This window comes from Panulirus ornatus, chromosome 52, assembly GCF_036320965.1.
Source record: "Panulirus ornatus isolate Po-2019 chromosome 52, ASM3632096v1, whole genome shotgun sequence".
Lineage (NCBI taxonomy): Eukaryota > Metazoa > Arthropoda > Malacostraca > Decapoda > Palinuridae > Panulirus > Panulirus ornatus.
In genome coordinates, this window is record NC_092275.1 from 3,839,108 (window position 1) to 3,859,985 (window position 20,878).

At 41.2% G+C, this 20,878-nt stretch overlaps 1 protein-coding gene across 1 annotated transcript in view; it reads right to left on the reverse strand.

Annotated features, from left to right (window-relative positions):
- The window catches only part of LOC139764960 (intermembrane lipid transfer protein VPS13A-like), a 1,504,808-nt gene that overhangs the window by 1,345,491 nt on the left and 138,439 nt on the right, over positions 1-20,878 (reverse strand). Inside the window, 1 exon segment of the mRNA XM_071692018.1 lies at positions 9,876-10,001. Coding sequence (XP_071548119.1) covers positions 9,876-10,001 — 126 coding nt within the window.

The following is a 20,878-nucleotide window of genomic DNA, read 5'->3' on the forward strand; positions in this document are numbered from 1 at the left end:
GAGACAGCAGAAGAGGGTGTTTTGAAATGGTTTGGTTACATGGAGAGAATGAGTGAGGAAAGACTGACCAGGAGGATATACGTGTCAGAGGTGGAGGGAATGCGGAGAAGTGGGAGACCAAATTGGAGGTGGAAAGATGGAGTGAAAAAGATTTTGAGTGATCGGGGCCTGAACATACAGGAGGGTGAAAGGCGTGCAAGTGATAGAGTGACTTGGAACGATGTGGTATACCGGGGTCAATGTGCTGTCAATGGACTGAACCAGGGCATGTGAAGCATCTGGGGTAAACCATGGAAAGTTCTGTGGGGCCTGGATGTGGAAAGGGAGCTGTGGTTTCTGTGCATTATATACGATAGCTAGAGACTAAGTGTGAACGAATGTTGCCTTTGTTGTCTTTTCCTAGTGCTACCTCATGCACATGCGGGGGGAAGAAGGTTGTTATTTCATGTGTGGCAGGGTGGCGATGGGAATGAATAAAGGCAGACAGTATGAATTATGAACATGTGTATATATGTATATATCTGTGTGTATATATATGTATACGTTGAGATGTATAGGTATGAATATTTGCGTGTGTGGACAAGTATGTATATACATGTGTATGTGGGTGGGTTGGGCCATTCTTTCGACTGTTTCCTTGCGCTACCTCGCTAACGCGGGAAACAGCGACAAAGTAAAATAAATAAATAACATATTATCATTTTATTTATCAAACTTTGCTGCTGTCTCCCGCATTAACGAGGTAGCGCAAGGAAAGACGAAAGAATGACCCAACCCACCGACATACACTTGTATATACATACACGTCCACACACACACACACACACACACACACACACACACACACACACTCACACATATATATATATATATATATATATATATATATATATATATATATATATATATATATATATATATATATATATATATATTTTTTATATATATATATATATATATATATATATATATATATATATATATACATATATATATATATATATATATATATATATATATATATATATATATATATATATATATATATATATATATTTTCTTTCTTTCGTACTATTCGCCATTTCCCGCATTAGCGAGGTAGCGCTATGAACAGAGGACTGGGCCTTAGAGGGAATATCCTCACCTGGCCCCCTTCTCTGTTCCTTCTTTTGGAAAATTAAAAAAAAAACGAGAGGGGAGGATTTCCAGCCACCCGCTCCCTCCCCTTTTAGTCGCCTTCTACGACACGCAGGGAATACGTGGGAAGTATTCTTTCTCCCCTATCCCCAGGGATATATATATATATATATTATCTCGGAAAGCAAAAATGGGTATGTTTGAAGGAATAGTGGTTCCAACAATGTTGTATGGTTGCGAGGCGTGGGCTATGGATAGAGTTGTGCGCAGGAGGGTGGATGTGCTGGAAATGAGATGTTTGAGGACAATGTGTGGTGTGAGGTGGTTTGATCGAGTAAGTAATGTAAGGGTAAGAGAGATGTGTGGAAATAAAAAGAGTATGGTTGAGAGAGCAGAAGAGGGTGTTTTGAAATGGTTTGGACACATGGAGAGAATGAGTGAGGAAAGATTGACCAAGAGGATATATGTGTCAGAGGTGGAGAGAACGAGGAGAAGTGGGAGACCAAATTAGAGGTGGAAAGATGGAGTGAAAAAGATTTTGAGTGATCGGGGCCTGAACATGCAGGAGGGTGAAAGGCGGGCAAGGAATAGAGTGAATTGGATCGATGTGGTATACTGGGGTTGACATGCTGTCAGTGGATTGAATCGGGGCATGTGAAGCGTCTTGGGTAAACCATGGAAAGTTGTGTGGGGCCTGGATGTGGAAAGGGAGCTGTGGTTTCGGGCATTATTGCATGACAGCTAGAGACTGAGTGTGAACGAATGGGGCCTTTGTTGTCTTTTCCTAACGCTACCTCGCACACATGAGGGGGGAGGGGGATGGTATTCCATGTGTGGCGAGGTGGCGAGGGGAATGAATAAAGGCAGACAGTGTGAGTTGTGTGCATGGGTATATATGTATGTGTCTGTGTGTGTATATATATGTGTACATTGAGATGTATAGGTATGTATATTCGCGTGTGTGGACGTGTATGTATGTACATGTGTATGGGGGTGGGTTGGGCCATTTCTTTCGTCTGTTTCCTTGCGCTACCTCGCAAACGCGGGAGACAGCGACAAAGCAAAATAATAAAAGATAATATATATATATATATATATATATATATATATATATATATATATATATATATATATATATATATATATATATATATATATATATTATCCCTGGGGATAGGGGAGAAAGAATACTTCCCACATATTACCTGCGTGTCATAGAAGGCGACTAAAAGGGGAGGGAGCGGGTGGCTGGAAATCCTCCCCTCTCGTTTTTTTTTTTTTTTCCAAAAGAAGGAACAGAGAAGGGGGCCAGGTGAGGATTTTCCCTCTAAGGCCCAGTCCTCTGTTCTTAACGCTACCTCGCAAACGCGGGAAATGGTGAATCGTATGAAAAAAAAAATATATATATATATATATTTTTTTTTATACTTTTTTTATACTTTTATATATATATATATATATATATATATATATATATATATATATATATATATATATATATATATATATATATTTTTTTTTTTTTTTTGCTTTGTCACTGTCTCCCGCATTTGCGAGGTAGCGCTAGGAAACAGATGAAAGAAATGGCCCAACCCACCCCCATACACATGTATATACATACGTCCACACACACAAATATACATACCTACACAGCTTTCCATGGTTTACCCCAGACGCTTCACATGCCTTGATTCAATCCACTGACAGCACGTCAACCCCGGTATACCACATCGCTCCAATTCACTCTATTCCTTGCCCTCCTTTCACCCTCCTGCATGTTCAGGCCCCGATCACACAAAATCTTTTTCACTCCATCTTTCCACCTCCAATTTGGTCTCCCTCTTCTCCTCGTTCCCTCCACCTCTGACACATATATCCTCTTGGTCAATCTTTCCTCACTCATTCTCTCCATGTGCCCAAACCATTTCAAAACACCCTCTTCTGCTCTCTCAACCATACTCTTTTTATTTCCACACATCTCTCTTACCCTTACGTTACTTACTCGATCAAACCACCTCACACCACACATTGTCCTCAAACATCTCATTTCCAGCACATCCACCCTCCTGAGCACAACTCTATCCATAGCCCACGCCTCGCAACCATACAACATTGTTGGACCCACTATTCCTTCAAACATACCCATTTTTGCTTTCTGAGATAATGTTCTCGACTTCCACACATTCTTCAAGGCTCCCAGGATTTTCGCCCCCTCCCCCACCCTATGATTCACTTCCGCTTCCATGGTTCCATCCACTGCCAGATCCACTCCCAGATATCTAAAACACTTTCCTTCCTCCAGTTTTTCCCCATTCAAACTTACCTCCCAATTGACTTGACCCTCAACCCTACTGTACCTAATAACCTTGCTCTTATTCACATTTACTCTTAACTTTCTTCTTTCACACACTTTACCAATTCAGTCACCAGCTTCTGCAGTTTCTCACATAAATCAGCCACTAGCGCTGTATCACCAGCAAACAACAACTGACTTACTTCCCAAGCTCTCTCATCCACAACAGACTTCATACTTGCCCCTCTTTCCAAATCTCTTGCATTCACCTCCCTAACAACCCCATCCATAAACAAATTAAACAACCATGGAGACATCACACACCCCTGCCGCAAACCTACATTCACTGAGAACCAATCACTTTCCTCTCTTCCTACGCGTACACATGCCTTACATCCTCGATAAAAACTTTTCACTGCTTCTAACAACTTGCCTCCCACACCATATATTCTTAATACCTTCCACAGAGCATCTCTATCAACTCTATCATATGCCTTCTCCAGATCCATAAATGCTACATACAAATCCATTTGCTTTTCTAAGTATTTCTCACATACATTCTTCAAAACAAACACCTGATCCACACATCCTCTACTACTTCTGAAACCATACTGCTCTTCCCCAATCTGATGCTCTGTACATGCCTTCACCCTCTCAATCAATACCCTCCCATATAATTTCCCAGGAATACTCAACAAACTTATACCTCTGTAATTTGAGCACTCACTCTTATCCCCTTTGCCTTTGTACAATGGCACTATGCATGCATTCCCCCAATCCTCAGGCACCTCAACATGAGTCATAAATACATTAAATAACCTTACCAACCAGTCAACAATACAATCAACCCCTTTTTTAATAAGATTCCACTGCAATACCATCCAAACCTGCTGCCTTGCCAGCTTTCATCTTCCGCAAAGCTTTTACTACATCTTCTCTGTTTACCAAATCATATATATATATATATATATATATATATATATATTTTTTTTTTTTTATACTTTGTCGCTGTCTCCCGCGTTTGCGAGGTAGCGCAAGGAAACAGACGAAAGAAATGGCCCAACCCCCCCCATACACATGTATATACATACGTCCACACACGCAAATATACATACCTACACAGCTTTCCATGGTTTACCCCAGACGCCTCACATGCCCTGATTCAATCCACTGACAGCACGTCAACCCCGGTATACCACATCGCTCCAATTCACTCTATTCCTTGCCCTCCTTTCACCCTCCTGCATGTTCAGGCCCCGATCACACAAAATCTTTTTCACTCCATCTTTCCACCTCCAATTTGGTCTCCCTCTTCTCCTCGTTCCCTCCACCTCCGACACATATATCCTCTTGGTCAATCTTTCCTCACTCATTCTCTCCATGTGCCCAAACCACTTCAAAACACCCTCTTCTGCTCTCTCAACCACGCTCTTTTTATTTCCACACATCTCTCTTACCCTTACGTTACTCACTCGATCAAACCACCTCACACCACACATTGTCCTCAAACATCTCATTTCCAGCACATCCATCCTCCTGCGCACAGCTCTATCCATAGCCCACGCCTCGCAACCATACAACATTGTTGGAACCACTATTCCTTCAAACATACCCATTTTTGCTTTCCGAGATAATGTTCTCGACTTCCACACATTCTTCAAGGCCCCCAGAATTTTCGCCCCCTCCCCCACCCTATGATCCACTTCCGCTTCCATGGTTCCATCCGCTGCCAGATCCACTCCCAGATATCTAAAACACTTCACTTCCTCCAGTTTTTCTCCATTCAAACTCACCTCCCAATTGACTTGACCCTCAACTCTACTGTACCTAATAACCTTGCTCTTATTCACATTTACTCTTAACTTTCTTCCACACACTTTACCAAACTCAGTCACCAGCTTCTGCAGTTTCTCACATGGATCAGCCACCAGCGCTGTATCATCAGCGAACAACAACTGACTCACTTCCCAAGCTCTCTCATCCCCAACAGACTTCATACTTGCCCCTCTTTCCAAAACTCTTGCATTTACCTCCCTAACAACCCCATCCATAAACAAATTAAACAACCATGGAGACATCACACACCCCTGCCGCAAACCTACATTCACTGAGAACCAATCACTTTCCTCTCTTCCTACATGTACACATGCCTTACATCCTCGATAAAAACTTTTCACTGCTTCTAACAACTTGCCTCCCACACCATATATTCTTAATACCTTCCACAGAGCATCTCTATCAACTCTATCATATGCCTTCTCCAGATCCATAAATGCTACATACAAATCCATTTGCTTTTCTAAGTATTTCTCACATACATTCTTCAAAGCAAACACCTGATCCACACATCCTCTACCACTTCTGAAACCACACTGCTCTTCCCCAATCTGATGCTCTGTACATGCCCTCACCCTCTCAATCAATACCCTCCCATATAATTTACCAGGAATACTCAAAAAACTTATACCTCTGCAATTTGAGCACTCACTCTTATCCCCTTTGCCTTTGTACAATGGCACTATGCACGCATTCCGCCAATCCTCAGGCACCTCACCATGAGTCATACATACATTAAATAACCTTACCAACCAGTCAACAATACAGTCACCCCCTTTTTTAATAAATTCCACTGCAATACCATCTCTCTATCTCTCTTATCCTTTCATTACTTACTCGATCAAACCACCTCATACCATATACTGCCCTCATCCATACCATTTCCAACACATCCACCCTCCTCCACACAACCCTATCTATAGCCCATGCCTCACAACCATAGAACACTGTTGGAACCACTATTCCTTCCAACATAACTATTTTTGCTCTGCAAGATAATGTTCTCACCTTCCACACAATCTTCAATGCTCCAAAAAACCTTCGCCCTCTCCCCCACCCTGTGACTCAATTCTGCTTCCATGGTCCCATCCGCTGCTAAATCCACTTCCACATATCTAAAACACTTCACATCCTCCCATTTTTCTCCATTCAAATTTACCTCCTAATTAACTAGTCCCTCCACCCTATTGAACCTAATAACCTTGCTCTTATTCTCATTTTCTCTCAACTTTCTCCCTTCACACACTTTACCAAACTCATTCACCTTCCTCTGCAGTTTCTCATCCGAATTAGCCACCAGTGCTGTATCATCAACAAACAACAACTGACTCACTTCCCAAGCACTCTCATCCACAACAGATTGCATACTTGCCTCTCTCTCCAAAACTCTTGCATTCACCTCCCTAACCACCCCATCCATAAACACATTAAAAAGCCATCATGCCATCCTCTCTTCCTACTTGTACACATGCCTTACATCCTTGGTAAAAACATTTCACTGCTTCCAGCAACTTACCTCTCACACCATATACTCTTAATACCTTCCACAAAGCATCTCTATCCACCCTGTCATATGCCTTTTCCAGATCCATACATGCTACATACAAATCCATCTGTTTTTCTATGTATTTCTCTCATACATTCTTCAAAGCAAACACATAATCCACACATCCTCTACCACTTCTGAAACCACACTGCTCTTCCCCGGTCTGATGCTCAGTACATGCCTGTACCCTCTCAATCAATACCCTCCCATATATTTCCCAGGAATACTCAACAAATTTATGCCTCTGTAATTTGAACACTCACTTTTATCCCCCTTGCCTTTGTATAATGGCACTATGCATGCATTCAGCTAATCCTCAGACACTTCAGATTGATCCATACATATAGTGAATATCATTACAAACCAATCAACAACACAGTCACCCCTTTATTCAATAATTTCCACTGCAATACCATCCAAACCCAGTGCCTTCCCAGATTCAATCTTCTGCAAAGCTTTCACTACCTCTTCTCTGTTTACCAAACCATTCTCCCTGACCCTCTCACTTCGCACGCCACCCCAACCAAAACACCCTGTATCTGCCACTCTATTATCAAACACATACAACAAATCTTCAAAATACTCACTCCATCTCCTCACTTTAACACTACTTGTTATTACCTCCCCATTTCCCCCCTTCACCGATGTTCCCATTTGTTCTCTCATCTTACGCATCTTATCTACCTCCTTCCAAAACATCTCTCACCCCAACTCTCATTTGCCCTCTTTTTCACCTCTTGCACCTTTCTCTTGACCTCCTGCCGCTTTCTTTTATACATCTTTCAGTCATTTGCACTACTTCCTTGCAAGCATTATCCAAATGCCTCTCTCTTCTCTTTCACTAACAATCTTACTTCTTCATCCCACCACTCACTACCCTTTCTAATCTGCCCGCCTCTCACCTTTCTCATGCCAAAGGCATCTTTTGTACAAGCCATCATTGCTTCCCTAAATACATCATGTTCCTCCCCCACTCCCCTCACATCATTTGCTCTCACCTTTTGCTAATCTACACTCAATCTCTCCTGGTACTTCCTCACACAAGTCTCCTTTCCAAGCTCACTTATTCTCACCACTCTCTTCTCCCCAACATTCTCTCTTCTTATCTGAAAACCTCTGCAAATCATCACTTTCGCCTCCACAAGATAGTGATCAGACATCCCTCCAGATGCCCCTCTCAGCACATTAAACATTCTAAAGTCTCTCTTTTACATGCCTATCAATTAACACATAATCTAATTATGCCCTTTGACCATTTCTCCTACTCACATACGTATTTATTTATCTATTTTGCTTTGTCGCTGTCTCCCGCGTTTGCAAGGTAGCGCAAGGAAACAGACAAAAGAAATGGCCCAACCCACCCCCATACACATGTATATACATACACGTCCACACACGCAAATATACATACCCATACATCTCAATGTACACATATATATATATACACGGACACATACATATATACACATGCACACAATTCACACTGTCTGCCTTTATTCATTCCCATCGCCACCTCGCCACACATGGAAGAACATCCCCCTCCCCCCTCGTGTGTGCGAGGTAGCGCTAGGAAAAGACAACAAAGGCCCCATTCGTTCACACTCAGTCTCAGCACACAAATCCACAAGCTCTTCACCATTTCCATTAACAACACTGAACACCCTATGTACACCAATTATACCCTCAACTGCCACATTACTTACCTTTGCATTCAAATCGCAGAACACTATAATACAATCTCGAGCATCAAAGATGCTAACACAATCACTCAGCCACTCCCAAACACTTGCCTCTCATGATCTTTCTTCTCATGACCAGGTGCATAGGCACCAATAATCACCCATCTCTATCCATCCACTTTCAGTTTTACCAACATCAGTCTGCCATTTATTTTCTTACACTCTATCACATACTCCCATAAACTCCTGCTTCAGGGTAATGGTACTCCTTTCTTTGCTCTTGTCCTCTCACCAACCCTTGACTTTACTCCCAAGGCATTCCTAAACCACTCTTTCCCTTTACCCTTGAGCTTTGTTTCACTCACAGCTAAATATTCATATACACATAATAAGCCAGATGACTGCAGCAAAAGATGATATGTGTGTCTACAATGGATTTCAAGGAACTGTAAGCTATGAATGGCCTAAAGGAGCTGCTTCAGTGACACTGACCTGATGGCAGCTGTTAACTGGCTGAGAGTGAACTTTTATTCAAGCAACAGACTCTCACCAAATTTAAGAGAGAAGGAATGATCCTGACCCTGATACTCCCCAAGTGATCCTTATTGCTCACAGGACAGGCCATAGAGGAGTGAAATGAGTGTAAAGATGTATCTTTATCATATGTTAGCCTTCTGCCATGTTCTATAAAAATAAGTTTAACATATCACTTAAATTGTTATACCTTCCCTTGAATGACCTCACCATGTATCCTACAATTGCTCCCAAGACATTCCCAAACCACTCTTCCTCTTTACCCTTGAGTTTTGATTCACTCACAGCCAAATATTCATATACACATATTAAGCCAGATGACTGCAGCAAAAGATGATATGTGTGTCTACAATGGATTCCAAGGAACTGTAAGCTATGAATGGCCAAGAGCAGCTGCTTCAGTGACACTGACCTGGTGGCAGCTGCTAAGTGGCTGAAAGTGAACTGTCTGTCAAGTAAAAGCCTGTCACCAAATTTAAGAGAGAAGGAATGATCCTGACCCTGATACTCCCCAACTGATACTTTTGCTCACAGGACAGGCCATAAAGGAGTGAAATAAGTGTAAAGTTTTATCTTTATCATATGTTAGCTTTCTACCATGTTCTCTATAAATAAGCTTAACATATCACTTAAATGACTGTACCTTCCCTTGAATGATCCCACCACTTACCCTTCAATTGCTCAGTAAAAGTGACTAAAAGTCGTCTTAAGCTGTTTATCAACATAATGAGAAGCTTTTGGGGAGGCTATTTACTGTTTAGTAACCAATCTCAAGTACTAAATGCCATATCAACAATACATGTCATTGAAGTGAGAACTATCTGTGCTTGTAACCTTTGGCATAACTCACCTCAACATTGATGACAACTGGTTGTGTGAAGAAACTGCTGTAAGGGATAGTGAGTGATATTCTACCAATTGAACCCTTCTTTACTTCTATGGGGAGTGGACTTCCATACAAGATATCCAGGAAAGACTGTAAAAAAAATAAAGTTACAAACTATGATAAAGGCATAATAATCAATTAACACAAATGCAGTGAATCATACAGCATATGAAAGAGAGAAAAGAGAAATTCAACTAACAAGTATAAAGAAATAGATTTGAATAAGAGTCTTTTCTGACCCTAGATGGAACAAGCAGAAAGTATGATAGCTTTAATATCAAATAAATGTTATGTTAACCTATATGTTATATGAGACCCAGTTAAGGTATGGCAGAGCGCTAAAACATTCAAAAAACCACGTGATAGACAGTACATCACACATGAGGCTCTTCATACTTTAAATGGACACAAATTCACAAAGAGTAAGTCTCAGCACTTACAATACGAACCTACTGGGAGCACAGTTGCCATATTCAACTAATGGATGACAGACAACTTGTTTTTTTTTTTTTTTTTTTTTTGCTTTGTCGCTGTCTCCCACGTTTGCGAGGTAGCGCAAGGAAACAGACGAAAGAAATGGCCCACCCCCCCCCCATACACATGTATATACATACGTCCACACACGCAAATATACATACCTACACAGCTTTCCATGGTTTACCCCAGACGCTTCACATGCCTTGATTCAATCCACTGACAGCATGTCAACCCCAGTATACCACATCGCTCCAATTCACTCTATTCCTTGCCCTCCTTTCACCCTCCTGCATGTTCAGGCCCCGATCACACAAAATCTTTTTCACTCCATCTTTCCACCTCCAATTTGGTCTCCCTCTTCTCCTCGTTCCCTCCACCTCCGACACATATATCCTCTTGGTCAATCTTTCCTCACTCATTCTCTCCATGTGCCCAAACCATTTCAAAACACCCTCTTCTGCTCTCTCAACCACGCTCTTTTTATTTCCACAAATCTCTCTTACCCTTACGTTACTTACTCGATCAAACCACCTCACACCACACATTGTCCTCAAACATCTCATTTCCAGCACATCCATCCTCCTGCACACAACTCTATCCATAGCCCACGCCTCGCAACATTGTTGGAACCACTATTCCTTCAAACATACCCATTTTTGCTTTCCGAGATAATGTTCTTGACTTCCACACATTCTTCAAGGCTCCCAGAATTTTCGCCCCCTCCCCCACCCTATGATCCACTTCCGCTTCCATGGTTCCATCCGCTGCCAGATCCACTCCCAGATATCTAAAACACTTCACTTCCTCCAGTTTTTCTCCATTCAAACTCACCTCCCAATTGACTTGACCCTCAACCCTACTGTACCTAATAACCTTGCTCTTATTCACATTTACTCTTAACTTTCTTCTTTCACACACTTTACCAAACTCAGTCACCAACTTCTGCAGTTTCTCACATGAATCAGCCACCAGCGCTGTATCATCAGCGAACAACAACTGACTCACTTCCCAAGCTCTCTCATCCCCAACAGACTTCATACTTGCCCCTCTTTCCAAAACTCTTGCATTCACCTCCCTAACAACCCCATCCATAAACAAATTAAACAACCATGGAGACATCACACACCCCTGCCGCAAACCTACATTCACTGAGAACCAATCACTTTCCTCTCTTCCTACACGTACACATGCCTTACATCCTCGATAAAAACTTTTCACTGCTTCTAACAACTTGCCTCCCACACCATATATTCTTAATACCTTCCACAGAGCATCTCTATCAACTCTATCATATGCCTTCTCCAGATCCATAAATGCTACATACAAATCCATTTGCTTTTCTAAGTATTTCTCACATACATTCTTCAAAGCAAACACCTGATCCACACATCCTCTACCACTTCTGAAACCACACTGCTCTTCCCCAATCTGATGCTCTGTACATGCCTTCACCCTCTCAATCAATACCCTCCCATATAATTTACCAGGAATACTCAACAAACTTATACCTCTGTAATTTGAGCACTCACTCTTATCCCCTTTGCCTTTGTACAATGGCACTATGCACGCATTCCGCCAATCCTCAGGCACCTCACCATGAGTCATACATACATTAAATAACCTTACCAACCAGTCAACAATACAGTCACCCCCTTTTTTAATAGATTCCACTGCAATACCATCCAAACCTGCTGCCTTGCCGGCTTTCATCTTCCGCAAAGCTTTTACTACCTCTTCTCTGTTTACCAAATCATTTTCCCTAACCCTCTCACTTTGCACACCACCTCGACCAAAACACCCTATATCTGCCACTCTATCATCAAACACATTCAACAAACCTTCAAAATACTCACTCCATCTCCTTCTCACATCACCACTACTTGTTATCACCTCCCCATTTGCGCCCTTCACTGAAGTTCCCATTTGCTCCCTTGTCTTACACACTTTATTTACCTCCTTCCAGAACATCTTTTTATTCTTCCTAAAATTTAATGATACTCTCTCACCCCAACTCTCATTTGCCCTTTTTTTTCACCTCTTGCACCTTTCTCTTGACCTCCTGTCTCTTTCTTTTATACGTCTCCCACTCAACTGCATTTTTTCCCTGCAAAAATCGTCCAAATGCCTCTCTCTTCTCTTTCACTAATACTCTTACTTCTTCATCCTACCACTCACTACCCTTTCTAATCAACCCACCTCCCACTCTTCTCATGCCACAAGCATCTTTTGCGCAATCCATCACTCATTCCCTAAATACATCCCATTCCTCCCCCACTCCCCTTACTTCCATTGTTCTCACCTTTTTCCATTCTGTACTCAGTCTCTCCTGGTACTTCCTCACACAAGTCTCCTTCCCAAGCTCACTTACTCTCACCACCCTCTTCACCCCAACATTCACTCTTCTTTTCTGAAAACCCATACAAATCTTCACCTTAGCCTCCACAAGATAATGATCAGACATCCCTCCAGTTGCACCACTCAGCACATTAACATCCAAAAGTCTCTCTTTCGCGCGCCTGTCAATTAACACGTAATCCAATAACGCTCTCTGGCCATCTCTCCTACTTACATAAGTATACTTATGTATATCTCGCTTTTTAAACCAGGTATTCCCAATCATCAGTCCTTTTTCAGCACATAAATCTACAAGCTCTTCACCATTTCCATTTACAACACTGAACACCCCATGTACACCAATTATTCCCTCAACTGCCACATTACTCACCTTTGCATTCAAATCACCCATCACTATAACCCGGTCTCGTGCATCAAAACCACTAACACACTCATTCAGCTGCTCCCAAAACACTTGCCTCTCATGATCTTTCTTCTCATGCCCAGGTGCATATGCACCAATAATCACCCATCTCTCTCCATCAACTTTCAGTTTTACCCATATCAATCGGGAATTTACTTTCTTACATTCTATCATGTACTCCCACAACTCCTGTTTCAGGAGTACTGCTACTCCTTCCCTTGCTCTTGTCCTCTCACTAACCCCTGACTTTACTCCCAAGACATTCCCAAACCACTCTTCCCCTTCACCCTTGAGCTTCGTTTCACTCAGAGCCAAAACATCCAGGTTCCTTTCCTCAAACATTACTGGAGTGATAGTTTTCATACATGGTGCTTTGACAAGAAAATAGTGAAATTGGAAAAAATGTAGCTTAGACATTGAAGCTTATTGATACAGTGGTTAAATTGATGAGAACTACTATTGACTTTTGTGTAAATAAATCAAACATTTCCTTTTTCCATAGCCAGAGGTTGAACCATTATGTGACATTCATTTTTTTCTTTTCATTTCAAGCTAGAAGTTTCAGTTTTCTAAATTGTTTCTTACATTTTTCATATGTATATATATGTATGTGTGTGTGTGTGTATATGTGCGTGTGTGTGTGTATGTGTGTGTATGTGTATATATATATATGTATATTATCCCTGGGGATAGGGGTGAAAGAACTTCCCACACATTCCTCGCGTGTCGTAGAAAGCGACTAGAGGGGACGGGAGACAACTTGTTGGAAGATCTAATTTTCTATCTGTATTCAGAATGTACCCTTGAGTCCCATCAAAAACTGGTGGAAAGACTGTATCATGCTATTTTGGAACTGCAGGTTTTACCAGCTTACATATTAAACCAGTAACTTATCATGAGACTGTAGGCCTCTGGTTCACATAAAAAATTACATATTAATAAATCTTGTTAAAAAAATTCATATTACACAACTTGTCTTCCAATGTGCAGTAACTCAGTTCAAACAGTCAAAACTTTAGGTATATAAATGATAGCAAAACTTCTCATCCTCACAAATAAGAATAAAAATGTGATAGTGCATTAGCCCTAACACGGGTTTTCTAAATGCAGCCCACGAGCTATGCATCCCTCTGAGGTTCATAGCCCACAGCTTTCAATGTGAGACTAATGAGGTGTTCATTTCATAAGAACTTTGCTTTGTTCAAAAAATCTATTACTACCCTAGAACTCCCCTCTTTTATATTTCAATATTTGTTTCTGAAATCCAAATATGATGTTCAGTTTAAAGAATCCTACTAAAATGACCAAACTCAATCATAAATGTTTAAAAGCCAGACTCACTTTATGACTATGAGAGTGAGGAAGCATGGTGGTGGCTATCACAGGTGGCATCAATCAATATGTATCAATTTGTCATCATTTCTATCTCTGTTATTACTTTCATAACACTTAATTCTGTAGAAGCTTGAGCACTGGCTTTTAATTTTTCTTTTTACATTACTACTTTACCCATGGTAGATGCAACAAGTCCTAATGCTCTCAAAGTCTAAGTTTTTAAATCTTTTGATAATAATCAACACTCCCCTTTTTACAAAAAATTGCAATAGTCATAAAACAAAATGTAATTAAATTAAATGATAAAGTATAATAAAAACAGATATTAACTAAAATACAATTGAAAACTATTCAAACACTCATGCTAGAATATATTCTTATAAATGTTTATAATGGACTTCCATGGTATTGTGGTTAGCATTCCTGAATGTGATGCATTCAAGGGCTGCCAAGGGTTGAACGCATAAGTCAGAATCCTAGTTGGGGCAGTTGGTCAACAGTCAACCCAGCTGTTCATCCACCCCGAAAAGTTGGTTGATAAAATGGTTACCCATCTCAGGATAGAGTATATAAAGTGGCAGTTGAGGATATAATTGGTGTACACGGGGTGTTCAGTGTTGTAAATGGAAATGGTGAAGAGCTTGTGGATTTGTGTGCTGAAAAAGGACTGGTAATTGGGGATATCTGGTTTAAAAAGATAGATATACATAAGTATACATATGTGAGTTGGACAGATGGTCATAGGGCATTATTGGATTACGTATTAATTGATAGGCATGTAAAAGAGAGACTTTTGGGTATTAATGTGCTGAGAGGGCCAGCTGGAGGGATGTCTGATCACTATCTTGTGGAGGCGAAGGTGAAGATTTGTAGAAGTTTCCAGAAAAGAAGTGAGAATGTTGTGGAGAAGAGAGTGGTGAGAGTGAGTGAGCTTGGAAAGGAGACTTGTGAGGAAATACAACGAGAGATTGAATGTAGAAAGGCAAAAGGTAAGAGCAAAGGACATGACAGGAATGGGATATACTTAGGGAAGCAGTGATGGCTTGTGTAAAAGATGCATGTGCCATGAGAAAGGTGGTAGGTAGGCAGATTAGAAAGGGTAGTGAGTGGTGGGATGAAGAAGTAAGGTTGTTAGTAAAAGAGATATGAGAGGTGTTTGGATGATACTTGCAAGGAAGTAGGGCAAATGACCAGGAGATGTATAAAAGAAAGTGGCAAGAGGTCAAGAGGAAGGTGCAAGAGGTGAAAAAGAAGGCAAATGAAAGTTAGAGTGAGAGAGTATCATTAAATTTTAGGGAGAATAAAAAGATGTTTTGGAAGGAGGTAAATAACATGTGTAAGACAAGAGAACAAATGGAAACATTGGTGAATGGGGCAAGAGGGGAGGTAATAACAGGTAGTGATGAAGTGAGAGGGAGATGGAGTGAGTATTTTGAAGGTTTGTGAAATGTGTTTGAAGATAGAGTAGCAGATACATGGTGTTTTGGTTGGACTGGTGTGCAAAGTGAGAGGGTCAGGAGAATGGTTTGGTAAACAGAGAAGAAGTAGTAAAAGCTTTGCAGAAGATGGCATCTGGCAAGGCAGTGGGTTTGGATGGTATTGCAGTGGAGTTTATGAAATAAAGGGGGTGACTGTGTTGTTGACTGGTTGGTAAGGATATCTAATGTATGTATGGATCATGGTGAAGTGCCTGAGAATTGGAGGAATGCATGCAGAGTGTCAAGGGGATAAAGGTAACTGTTCAAATTACAGAGGCATAAGTTTGCTGAGTATTCCTGGGAAATCATGTGGGAGGGCATTGATTGAGAGGCTGAAGGCACGTACAGAGCATCAGATTGTGGTTTCCAAAGTGGCAGAGGATGTGTGGCTCAGGTGTTTGCTTTGAAGGATGCATGTTAGAAATACTTAGAAAAACAGATGGATTTGTATGTAGCATTTCTGGTTCTGAAGAAGGCATATGATAGGGTTGATAGAGATGCTTTGTGAAAAATTATAAGAGTATATGGTGTGTGAGGTAAGTTGCTAAATGCGGTGAAAAGTTTTTACCAAGGATGTAAGGCACGTATACAAGTAGGAAGAGAGGAGAATGATTGGTTCCCAGTAAATGTAGGTTTATGGGACTAAGTGTAAACGATTGTGGCCTTTTTCATCCATTTTTCTGGTACTACCTCGCTGAAGCGGTGGAGTGACACTAATTCCTGTGTGGCAGGGCAGTGACAGGTGGTACGTACATGCACATGTGTATATATATGTATATGTACGTATATGCTGATATGCATATGTATGTATATGTGTATGTATGACTGTTTATGTACATATATATGTGTGTGTGTATATGAAAGTGAAATGAAGCTCAAGGGTAAAGGGGAAGAGTGGTTTGGAAATGTCTTGAGTGTAAAGTCTGGGGTTGGCGAGGGGACAAGAGCAAATGAAGGAGTAGCACTCCTACTGAGGCAGGAGTTGTGGGAGTATGTGATAAGTCTGTAAGAAAGTAAACTTCAGATTGATATGGGTAAAACTGAAAGTGGCTGGAGAGAGATGGGTGATTATTGGTGCCTATGCAACTGGTCATGATAAGAAAGATCATGAGAGGCAAGTGTTTTAGGAGCAGCTGAGTGAGTGTGTTAGCAGCACTGATGTGCAAGACCAGGTTACAGTGATGGGTGATTTGAATGCAAAGGTGATCAATGCAGGCAGTTGAGGTTATAATTGGTGTGCATGAGGTGTTCAGTGATGTAAATGAAAATGGTGAAGACCCTGTGGATTTGTGTGCTGAAAAAGGACTGGTGACTGGGAATACTTGGTTTAAAAAGAGAGATATACATTATACGTATGTGAGTGGGTGAGATCGCCAGAGAGTGTTATTGGATTACATGTTAATTGATAGGCATGTAAAAGAGAGACTTTTGAATGTTAATGTGCTGATAGGGTATGCCTGATCAGTATCTTGTGGAGGTGAAAACGAAGATTTGTAGAGGTTTTCAGAAAAGAAGAGAGAATGTTGGGGTGAAGAGAGTGGTGAGTGTAAGTGAGCTTGGAAAGGAGACTTGTGTGAAGAAGGACAAGGAGAGACTGAATGCAGAATGGCAAATGGTGAGAACAAATGACACAAGGGGAGTGGGGGTTGGAATGGGATGTATTTAGGGGAGTAGTGATGGCTTGCACAAAAGATGCATGTGGCATGAGAAAGGTGGAAGGTGGGCAGATTAGAGAGGAAAGTGAGAGGTGAGATGAAGTAAGATTGTTAGTGAAAGAGAATAGAGAGGCATTTGGACAATTTTTGCAGGGAAGTAGAGCAAATGACTTGGAGATGGATAAAAGAAAGCGGCAGGAGGTCAAGAGAAAGGTGCAAGAGGTGAATAAGAGGGCAAATAAGAGTTGAGGTGAGAGAGTATCATTAAATTTTAGGGAGAATAAAAAGATATTCTGTAACACATGAGAACAAATGGGAACATTGGTGAAGGGGGCAAATGGGGAGGTAATAACAAGAAGTGATGAAGTGAGAAGGAGATGGAGTGAGTATTTTGAAGGTTTGTTGAATGTGTTTGATGATAGAGTGGCAGATATAGGGTGTTTTGGTCGGAGTGGTGTGCGAAGTGAGAGGGTCAGGGAGAACAGTTTGGTAAACAGAGAAGAGGTAGTGAAAGCTTTACAGAAGATGAAATCTGGCAAGACTGCAGGGTTTGGATGGCATTGCAGTGGAACATATTAAAAAAGGGGATGACTATATTGTTGATTGATTGGTAAGGATATTCAATGTATGTATGGATCATGGTGAAGTGCCTAAGGACAGGTGGAATGCATGCATAGTGCCATTGTAAAAAGGCAAAGGGGATAAAGGTGTTTTCAAATTAGAGAGGCATAAGTTCGTTGAGTATGCTTAGGAAATTATATGGGAGGGTATTGACTGACAGGGTAAAGGCATATACAGAGCATCACATTGGGGAAGAATCGTGTGGTTTCAGAAGCGGCAGAGGATTTGTGGATCAGGTGTTTGCTTTGAAGAATGTATGTGAGAAATACTTATAAAAGCAGATGGATTTGTATGTAGCATTTATGATCTGGATCTGGGGAACGCATATGATAGGGTTGATAGAGATGCTTTGTGGAAGGTTTTAAAAGTATATGGTGTGGAAGTGAAAGGTTTCTATCAAGGATGTAAGACATGTGTACGAGTAGGAAGAGAGAAAGTGATTGGTTCCAAGTGAATGTTGGTTTGTGGCAGTGGTGCATGATGTCTCCATGGTTGTTAAATTTGTTTATGGATGGAGTAGTTAGGGAAGTGAAGGCAAGACTTTTGGAGATAAAGGCAAATATGTAGTCTGTTGTGGATAACAGAGCTTGGGAAGTGAGTCAGTTCTTGTTCACTGATGATACAGTGCTGATGGCTGATTCAGATGAAAAACTGCAGAAGTTGGTGACTGAGTTTGGTAAAATGTGTGAAAGAAGAAAGTTGAGAGTGAATGTGAATAAGAGCAAGGTTATTGGGTTCACTAGGGTTGAGGGAGAAGTTAACTGGAGGTAAGTTTGAATGGAGAAAAATTAGAGAAAGTGAAGTGTTTTAGATATCTGGGAGTGGACATCGCATTGGATGGAACCATGAAAGAGGAAGCGAGTCACATGGTGGGGGAGGAGGCAAAGGTTCTGGGAGCATTGAAGAATGTGTGGAAGGTGAAAACGTTATCTTGAAGAGCAAAAATGGGCATGTTTGAAGGAGTAGTAGTTCCAACAATGTTATATGGCTGTAACGCATGGGCAATAGATAGGGTTGTATAGAGGAGGTTGGATGTGTTGGAAATGAAATGTGTGAGGACAATATGTGGTGGGAGAAGGTTTGATTAAGTAATGAAAGGGTAAGAGAGATGTGTGGTAATAAAAAGAGTGTGGTTGAGAGAGCAGAAGAGGGTGTGTTGAAATGGTTTGGACACATGGAGAGAATGAGTGAGGAAAGACTGACAAAGAGGATATATGTGTCAGAGGTGGAGGGAAGAAGGAGCAGTGGGAAACGAAACTGGAGGTGGAAGGATGGAGTGAAAAAGATTTAGAGCGATTGGGGCTTGAACATAGAAGAGGGTGAAAGGCGTGCAAGGAATAGAGTGAATTGGAACGATGTGGTATTCCAGGGTCAACATGCTGTCAATGGATTGAACCAAGGCATGTGAAGTGTCTGGGGTAAACTATGGAAAGGTCTGTGGGGCCTTCATGTGGAAAGGGAGCCGTGGTTTAGGTGCATTACACATGACAGCGAGAGACTGAGTGTGAACGAATGCGGCCTTCATTTTGTCTTTTCCTGGTACTACCTCGCTGGAGGAGGGGAGTTGTCATTTCATGTGTGGCAGGGTGGCGACATGAATGAATAAGAGCAGACAGTATGAACTATGTACATGTGTATATAAGTATATGTCTCTGTGCATATACATAAGTATACATTGAGATGTATAGGTATGTTTATGTGTGTGTGTGGACGTGTGTGTATATACATGTGTATGTGGGTGGGTTGGGCCATTCTTTCGTCCGTTTTCTTGCGCTACCTCGTTAATATGGGAGACAGCGACAAAAGTATAATTATAAAAAACAACAACAATAATAATAATAATAATAATAATGATAATAATAATTATTATTTGCGCCCTTCAGTGAAGGGCGCAAATGGGGAGGTGATAACAAGTAGTGGTGATGTGAGAAGGAGATGGAGTGAGTATTTTGAAGGTTTGTTGAATGTGTTTGATGATAGAGTGGCAGATATAGGGTGTTTTGGTCGAGGTGGTGTGCAAAGTGAGAGGGTTAGGGAAAATGATTTGGTAAAAAGAGAAGAGGTAGTGAAAGCTTTGCGGAAGATGAAAGCCGGCAAGGCAGCAGGTTTGGATGGTATTGCAGTGGAATTTATTAAAAAAGGGGGTGACTGTATTGTTGACTGGTTGGTAAGGTTATTTAATGTATGTATGACTCATGGTGAGGTGCCTGAGGATTGGCGGAATGCGTGCATAGTGCCATTGTACAAAGGCAAAGGGGATAAGAGTGAGTGCTCAAATTACAGAGGTATAAGTTTGTTGAGTATTCCTGGTAAATTATATGGGAGGGTATTGATTGAGAGGGTGAAGGCATGTACAGAGCATCAGATTGGGGAAGAGCAGTGTGGTTTCAGAAGTGGTAGAGGATGTGTAGATCAGGTGTTTGCTTTGAAGAATGTATGTGAGAAATACTTAGAAAAGCAAATGGATTTGTATGTAGCATTTATGGATCTGGAGAAGGCATATGATAGAGTTGATAGAGATGCTCTGTGGAAGGTATTAAGAATATATGGTGTGGGAGGCAAGTTGTTAGAAGCAGTGAAAAGTTTTTATCGAGGATGTAAGGCATGTGTACGTGTAGGAAGAGAGGAAAGTGATTGGTTCTC